This window comes from Orycteropus afer, unplaced genomic scaffold, assembly GCF_000298275.1.
Source record: "Orycteropus afer afer isolate SDZICR_OR568_19922 unplaced genomic scaffold, OryAfe1.0 scaffold00224, whole genome shotgun sequence".
Classification (NCBI taxonomy): domain Eukaryota; kingdom Metazoa; phylum Chordata; class Mammalia; order Tubulidentata; family Orycteropodidae; genus Orycteropus; species Orycteropus afer.
The window spans coordinates 3940502-3949407 of NW_006921811.1; the positions used below are offsets into that span (position 1 = coordinate 3940502).

Below are 8906 nucleotides of genomic sequence, written 5' to 3' on the forward strand. Positions count from 1 at the left end.
AGGAGGCATTTGGCTTTCTTTTGCAGGGGGAGCTGTATAACATGCACAGTATCTGAGTAAATATACAGGACATATATTTATGTATGTACTTGGTTCTGTTTGGAGAGGTCCTTTCCATCTCATGTCTCTCACTGGTGGTTGCACGTTCACGTATGTAGTACGTACCTACCTACATACATCCTTTTCAGTATGTTTAATAGTTTAGGTTAAAACATGATCATGAAAGACAAGGTTTTGAAGTTTAAAATCTAAATGAAAACCTAAGAGGGGTCTGTTAACTGGCTGTGCCATCTGAATCCTGTCATAACTGCTTTACGTATTCAGGTCGTCTGTTGGTGTCTTCCAGAGCACGGTACCTTCTGCTCGCAGCTGCTGGATGGCTTCTGAGCAGGTCCTCATGAACAGCTGAGCATCCTGATCTATCTGGTCCCGCTCCGTGTCTGTCATCCTCCCATATTCAGACATGATATGGCTGGAAAAAAGGAGAGAAAGAATGAAGGGCAGTGGCAAATGGCACCACAGTGTGGTCTGGGGGGGGCACAATGGGAGGAGAAGCTGGCCAGGCTAAGAGGTGGCAACAATCTAGACGTGGCCCAAGTGCATATGAAGGCTGTGAGGGACAGAAGCCTGCTGTACAGACCACATGGTGGGGGCCACCTAGCGAGGTGTGGATGGAGAGGCAGCAGGGCTTGGAACAGGACAGCCTTCTGTGTAAGGAGGCTGTGATGGCAGGGGTTGAGTGTCAACTTGGCTGGACCACAATTCTGAGTGGTTTAAGAAGCAGTTGTGCTGTGGTTATTCCCATGATGAGATTGGATGTGTATGGTTTGAGCAGCCTTTTGAGTTGAAAAGGAGTTTCCTGAGGGGGGGGTGGCCTGTTTCCAGTATATAAATGGACACCCTGAGAAAATTCAGAAATCTTCTGTGGATCACAATCCTGTTGTGCTGCCTAAAACTATCCTGTGAGCAAACAATCCACCATTCTGCCTGGTGATCCTGGATTCATCATCGCTGAAGTCAACAGCCTGTTATACTGCCTGCCAACCTTGAGCTCATCAGCCTCTACAAATGCAAGAGTTGGGAGACCCTCCAGCTTGACGCTAGATCCAGGAACTTGAGACTTATCAGCCCCTGTAACTGTGTGGGCCATTTTCCTAACACAAATTTCTCTTTCTTCCTCTCTATAAGCTTTACTGGTTTTACTTCTCTAGGGAACCTAGCCTAACAAAACTGGTACCGAGAAAGTGGGGTGCTGCTCTGACAGATACTTAAAATATAGAAATAGGAGACGAGGGCATCCTTGATGAAAGACATTGGTAGAGAGATCCCAGCAGAGACAGCAGCAGCACAGCTGAGAGACTGCCATTAGACAGGTGTTCCTCCTGCAGCACTCACTACCTCTCCGCTGGGTTTGATAATTCACTGCAGTGGCCACCCAGAACTCACAGAGTATGGGGTTTATTAGGGAAGCAACAGGCTACAATTCAAGCTCAGGAACGTGCTCAGTCTCTCAGCTGGCCATCTCCCTCAGCAGCCGGCCATCTTTCTCAGTGTCTTTCAGAAGCACGTCTCTCTCTCGGCAGTGCACATCTCTCTCTCAGCAACACATCTCTCACATCCCTCTCTCAGCAGCATGCCTCTTTCAGCAGCGTGTTTCTCTCAGCTGGCAGTCAGAGAGACACTCCTTCTCTCTGCCTCTAGGAGGGCTCACTTTAAGCCTGACAGAGTGGCAAAACCAACCAATCTCAATACCAGAATTCCACACACCTGAGAGATAGTGAACTTCCCAGAAAATTGCTCTGTGCTGCTTTCAACAGAAATACCCCAGGTGGATAACTTTAACAATCAGGAGCTACTTAGTTGCTCATGGCAAATTATGCCACAGAGTTTACAAAGACCATGCCTACAAAGTCATACTATGTAATTTGGAACAGCTAATGGAGATAAACTTGTCTGTCAGTTTGTGTACCATGGTGGCTTGAGTGCTGCTTTGAGGCCAGGGGCTATGCCACTGGTGTTTCAAATGCCAGCAGGATTACCCATGGTGGACAGGTTCTAGTGGAGCTTCCAGACTAAAACAGACTTGGAAGAAGGAAGAGGCCATCCACTGCACAAAGAATTGGCTGGTGAAAACCTTATGAACAGCAGTGAAACACCATCTGATATATTACTGGAAAACTTTATGAATAGCCCTAAAACATTGTCAAATATAGTGCCAGAAGATGAGCCCCTCAGGTCAAAGGGCACTCAAGATATGATGGGAAAAGACCTGCCATCTCAGAGTAGAGTCAACCTTAATTATGTGAATAGAGTAAAGCTCTCGGGACCCCCATTTACTGATGTGGCAAGTCAAAAGATAAGAAGAAACATCTGCAAACATCCATTAATAATCAGAACATGGAATGTATGAAGTATGAATCTAGGAAAACTTGAAGTTCTCAAAAATGAAATGGAACACATAAAGACCGAGATATCCTAGGCATTACTGAGCTGAAACGAACTGGCTTTGGCCATTCTGAATCAGATGATTGTATGATATACTATGCTGGGAATGACAAACTGAAGAATGGCATGGAATTCATCATTAAAAAAAAGTGTATCAAGACCTATCCTGAAGTAAAATGCTGTCAGTGATAGGATAATATCCATTTGCTTAAAAGAAGACCCATTAATACTACTATTATTCAAACTTACACACCAACCACCAAAGCCGAAGATGATTTTTACCAACTTTCACAGTCTGAAACTGACCAAACATGCAATCAAGATGTGTTGATTATCACTGATGAGTGGAATGCAAAAGTTGGAAACAAAGAATCACCACCAATAGTTGGAAAATTTGGCCTTGGTAATAGAAATAATGCTGGAGGTTGCATGATAGAATTTTGCAAGACCAACGATTTATTCATTGCAAATATCTTTTTTTTCAATAACACAAATGGAGGCTATGCATGTGGACTTCACAAGATGGTGTGCACAGGCATCAGAGTGACTACATCTGTGGCAAGAGGCAATGGAGAACCTCACTATCTTCAGCCAAAACAAGGCCAGAAGCTGATTGTGGAACAGACCATCAACTGTTCATATGCAAGTTCAACTGGAAGATGAAGACAATTAAAAGAAGTCCATGAGAGCCAAAATATGATCTTGATTACATCCCTTCTGAATTTAGAGACCACCTAAAGAATAGATTTGATGCACTGAACAGCAATGACCAAAAACTAGAGGAATTGTGAGATGACATCAAGAACATCATCCATGAAAAAAACAAAAGGTGATTAAAAAGACAGGAAAGGAAGAAAAGACCAAAATGGATGTCAGAAGAGACTCTGAAAACTGCCTTTTAATAGAGAGTAGCTAAAGCAAATGGAAGAATTGACAGGATAAAAGAGTTGGACAGAAGATTTCAAAGAGCAGCTTGAGAAGACAAAGGCAATTATTATAATGAAATGTAAAAAGACCTGGAGTTAGAAACTAAAAGGGAAGAATGTGCTCAGCATTTCTCAAGTTGAAAGAACTGAGGAAAAAACTGAAGCCTCGAGTTGCAATACTGAAAGATTTCATGGGCAAAATATTGAATGATGCAGGAAGCATCAAAAGAAGATGGAAGGAATACACAGAGTCACTGGACCAAAAAGAACTGGTCAATCTTCATCCATTTCAGGAGGTGGCATATGATCAAGAACCAATGATATTAAAGGAAGAAGTCAAAGCTGCACTGAAGGAATTAGTGAAAAACAAAACTCCAGGAATTGATAGACTACCCATCAAAATGTTTCAACAAATGGATGCTGCACTGGAGGCACTCACTCGGCTATGCCATGAGATTTGGAAGACAGCTACCTGGCCAACTGACCAGAAGAGATCCATGTTTGTACCCATTCCAAAGAAAGATGATCCCACAGAATGTGGAAATTATCAAACAATATCCCTGATATTGCACACAAGTAAAATTTTACTGAAGATAATTCAAAAGTGGTTGCAGCAGTATATTGACAGAGAACTTTCAGAAATGCAAGCTGGATTCAGAAGAGGACATGGAGCAAGGGATATCATAGCTGATGTCAGATGGACCTTGGCTCAAAGCAAAGAATACCAGAAAGATGTTTACATGTGTTTTATTGACTATGCAAAGGCATTTGATTGTGTGGATAATAAATTGTGGATAATACTGAGAAGAATGGGAATTCCAGAACATTTGATTGTACTCATGAGGAACCCATACCAGGAAACTGTCGTTCAAACAGAACCAGGGAACACTGCATGGGTTCAAAATCAGGAAGGGAGTGTGTCAGGGTTGTATCTTTTCACCATACCTATGCTGAGAAAATAATCTGAGATGCTGGACTACATGAAGAAGAACATGGCATCAGGATTGGAGGAAGGCTAATTAACAACCAGAGATATGCAGATGACACAACTTACTTGCTGAAAGTGACGATGACTTGGAGCACTTACTGATGAAGATTAAAGACTACGATCTACAGTATGGATTACAGCTCAATATAAAGAAAACAAAACTCACAACTGGACCAGTAAGCACTATCATGATAAATGGAGAAAAGACTGAAGTTGCTATGGACTTCATATTACTTGGTTCTACAATCAATGCCAACAGAAGCAACAGTCAAGACATCAAAAGATATATTCCATTGGGCAAATCTGTTGCAAAAGACCTCTTTCGAGTGCTGAAGAGTAAAGATACCTCCTCGAAGACTAAGATGTGCCTATCCCAAGCCATGGTATTTTCAATCACCTCACATGCATGTGAGAGCTGGACAATGAATAAGGAAGATAGAAGAAGGTTCGATTCTTTTGAGTTGTGGGGTTGGTGAGGAATGCTGAAAGAACTGTGGACTGCTAAAAGGACTAACAGATCTGTCCTGGAAGAAGTGGAAGTGCAAGCCGGAACACTCCTTGGAAGTGAGAGTGGCCAGACTTCGTCTCATCTACTTTAGTCATGTTATCAGAAGGGACCATTCTCTGGAGAAGGATGTCATGCTTGGTGAAGTGGAGGGTCAACAAAAGCGGGGAAGGCCCTCAACAAGATGGACTGACATGGTGGCTGCAGTGATGGGTACAGTAGGGATTGTGAGCCTTGCACAGTACCAGGCAGTGTTTTGTTCTGTTGTACATAAGGTTGCTATGAGTCGGAAATGACTTAACAGCACAAACAACAACAGTGTAATTTACTACACTGCAATAGCAACAGGCTTACCAGCCCACGTTGGCGAAAGCTGGATGCCATTGGGTAGGTGGCTTTCTGGTGGAGTCGGTTGCCTTTGGCATTAATTGGCAGAAGCGGAGAGACCAAGGAAACAGGAAGCAGAGGTGCCTTAGCCTCAAATGGTAGGACCATGCCCTCTCAGGGTGGGACCACCACAGGCTTCTAGCTTTCAGAGCCAGACCTTCCCCAACTTGGTTCTGGAGTGTGCAGCTGCCGTTCATGAAGGCCAGTGGGATAGGGCCATAGCTGCTGCCCAAAAGTGAAGAGGCAGGGTTGCCATGACCAAGAGGTAAAGGAACAGGGCCTGCCAGGCCAAGGGGGTGAGGTCGCCACTCAGATGAACGAGGGGACTGGAGGGACCCAATGAAGGAGATCTGTACAAGTGCCAAGTTGACAAGGAGTGGAATTGTAGTTAAGGTTGTGTATCAACTTGGCTGGGCCTGGTTTTGAGTGGCTGGGCAGCTGGGTGTAGTTATTCTCCATGATGAGACTGGTAATCAACTCCATGGTGGAATCTACTGGAGCAGCTGTGTAGGTGCCTTGAGGATGTGGTCTGCTTCCACTATGTAAGCAGCAGCTCTGAGGAAAGTCTCTAGCTTTATGGCACACTTGAACCCTCCATGTAGCCGAGTCTTCATTTAGCAGCCCACCATGTTTCCTGCTAATCTTGGGACTATCTCTTGACTTGAACTAGTGGCCTGCCATGTTGTTTGGCAATATTTGGACTGTGCCATTTTATGTGTCGACCTTGGGCTTGTAAGCCTCAGCAGCCAGCAGCTGCCTGAGTGAAAAGATGCCTCTAGCTCCAGTGGGCCAGGAACAAGAGGCAGAGCTGAATCCCATTTGAGGGGCTTTCACTAAGCCCCTACAGGTAGCACTTTGAACATGGACTTCTAGCCTCCCAAACTGTAAGAGAATAAACTCCTGTTTGTTAAATCCAACTATTTGTGGTATTTCTGTCAGTGAAGAACGAAGTAACCAAAACAGAGGCCATCTAGCGAGGTGTGGACGGAGAGGCATTGGGGTCAGAGCAGGACGGCCTTCTGAGGAAGAAGGCGGGCTTTGGTTTTGAGAACAGTGGGGCACTACCAGAGGCTGCACACAGCACAGTGACAGAACTAGGTCTCCAGACTAGGTCTTCTGGCTGCCATGTAGGTGGAGAATGACATGGAGACAAGTGTTTGCATGTCAGCGTGACAAGGTGCCAGCGGCCGTTTCCCACACTGACGGGCAGTCTGCAACACTTGCAGTGAGAGCTTTTAGAAACCAATCTCCTTTCTCCTGACTTCCTGTCACTGAGCTGGTAAGAGGTTCATTCTCAGCAATGCAGCATCTCGAAGCCTAAGACAGTCATCACTCGTCTTCCGAAGGTCTGTGCGGCTGTGGCAGCACTACCATTAACAGGGATGCAATTTAGCCTAATTAAACATTCTGGACTTTACAGCTCTGGTGACACTGCAGTTACAGCATCTGGCTGCTAACCAAAAGGCCGGCAGTTCAAATCCACCAGGTGCTCTGCAGGAGAAAGATGAGGCAGTTTGCTTCTATAAAGATTTACTGCCTTGGGAACCCAATTCTACTCTATCCCATAGTACTGCTATGAGTCAGAATTGACTCACTGGCAGTGAGTTTTTTTTTTTTTTTTTGGTCTGCACTTTACAGCTAAAATTTGGACTCACAAGATAGCCAGTTAGGAGGGCCCTTAGACAATGTATAGCTTCATACCACTCCATTTCCTGCCTGCCAGCCCAGCCGGCCATGCACTGTCACTCAGAATGAAATCCACACTGCTGATGCGCACCCGCACCAACGGTACCTCCCCCATGACCTCACCTTCTACTCCCTCCTTCATTTCAGCCAGTCCCGGAGGCCTCCATGCTGGTCCCCAGTCTGCCCTGCATGCTTCTGTCTCTGCCCAGAGTCCCCACCCTGCAGGTACCAGCTCTTCCGCTTGGTGACCTTGTCAGAGCCAGCTGGTGACCATGCCCTGGGCCACCCCGAGCACCAGCTGGCATCTATTTTTAGCACCTGTGCTGGTTATTAAGCTAGTCTCTCTCAGTGTCAAGCAGCCTTCTCTGCTCGGCTCTGCGGCATGGGGCCAGGGCTCCACACTGAGCTACTGCTCTAGTTCTGTCTCTGCCCTCCCCCGCTGGCCTCTTCTTTACAGCATTTCTTAGTCCCTGAAATGTTACTATGTATTTTTGTCCCTCTCTTCCCACTGGAATGCAAGCTGCACAAAACCTGGGACTTTGTCGTGTTCATTTCTGTTTCTCCAAACCTCAAACATTGTCCAACAGGTAGCAGGTGTGCTAACATTGGCTGAGCCCTTAGGATATACAACACACTGCTCTTGGTGCCTGACACAGATTTAATCCACTCAATTAACCACATCTGAGAATGGAAGGGAAGCAGGAGCTAAACAGGCCACCCCCCACAAAATGAGCATCCTAGCTCTGGGCCTCAGGGGTCCCTGTCCCACATCATCCACAGTGTCCTGCAGAGTGTGTCTAGCATATGTGTGCACTAATTTTCAAATGGATGTAGATGGTGCTAGGATGAAAAAATACACATTTATTTGAAATTGTTACTGAAATTGCTATAGCCAACAGATTCTCCAGAAATACAACTGCTATCCTGTCAGCCGAAAGGATCCAGGTGAGGAGAGGAACTCAGGCATGCCCAGAAGCAGCAGGGCGGGAGAGCAGGAAAAAGGGGATTGAAAGCCAGGAACCTGGACAGAGGAGCAGTCACCCCAAGTGACGAGAGGGAAATCAGGCACACCCAAAGCAGCAGGGTGGGAGAGCAGGAGAAAGGGGATAAAAAAAGTCAGGAACTTGGACAGAGGAGCAGTCAGCCGCAGGGATCCAAGTGAGGAGAGGAACTCAGGCACGCCCAAAGCAGCAGTGCGGTAGAGCAGGAAAAAGGGGATTAAAAGCCAGGAACCCTGACAGAGAAGCAGTCAGCTGCAGGGAATCCAAGTGAGGAGAGGGAAATCAGGAACACCCAAAGCAGAAGGGCAGGAGAGTGGGAGAAAGGGGATTAGAAACCAGGAACCTGGACAGAGGAGCAGTCAGCCGCAGGGATCCAGGTGAGGCGAGGTAACTCAGGCACGCCCAAAGCAGCAGGGTGGGAGAGTGGGAGAAAGGGGATAAAAAAGCCAGGAACCCGGATAAAGGAGCAGTCAGCCACAGGGATCCAGGTGAAGAGAGGGAAATCAGGCACGCCCAAAGCAACAGGGCAGGAGAGTAGGAGAAAGGGGATAAAAAAGCCAGGAACCTGGACAGAGGAGCAGTCAGCCGCAAGGATCCAGGTGAGGAGAGGGAACTCAGGCAGGCCCAAAGCAGCAGGATGGGAGAGCAGGAGAAAGGGGATTAAAAGGCCTAGGAATCGGGACAGAGGAGGAATCAGCTGCAGGGACCCAGGTAAGGGTGGTATGAGAGGTTTACAACAGGAAGACAAATTTGTCTGTCACTTTGTCCTACTGTGGTGACGTGTTGATGTGAATTTTGAGGCTGACCCACTGGTGTTTCAAACCCAGTGGGATGTACATGTTACACAGTTATCAGTCCAGCTTACAAACTGAGACAGACTAGGATGAAGGAGGAGACCATCCACTTCTCAAAGAACTGGCCAGGGAAAACCTTATGAATAGCAAAGAAACACTGTTTGATACATTACC

At 46.3% G+C, this 8906-nt stretch overlaps 1 protein-coding gene across 1 annotated transcript in view; it reads right to left on the bottom strand.

The window, feature by feature from the left end:
* STX18 (syntaxin 18) overlaps nt 1–8906 on the bottom strand; it is a 180497-nt gene that overhangs the window by 40150 nt on the left and 131441 nt on the right. The window contains exon 6 of the mRNA XM_007948791.1: nt 317–472. Coding sequence (XP_007946982.1) covers nt 317–472 — 156 coding nt within the window. The remainder of the gene's footprint in view (nt 1–316; nt 473–8906) is intronic.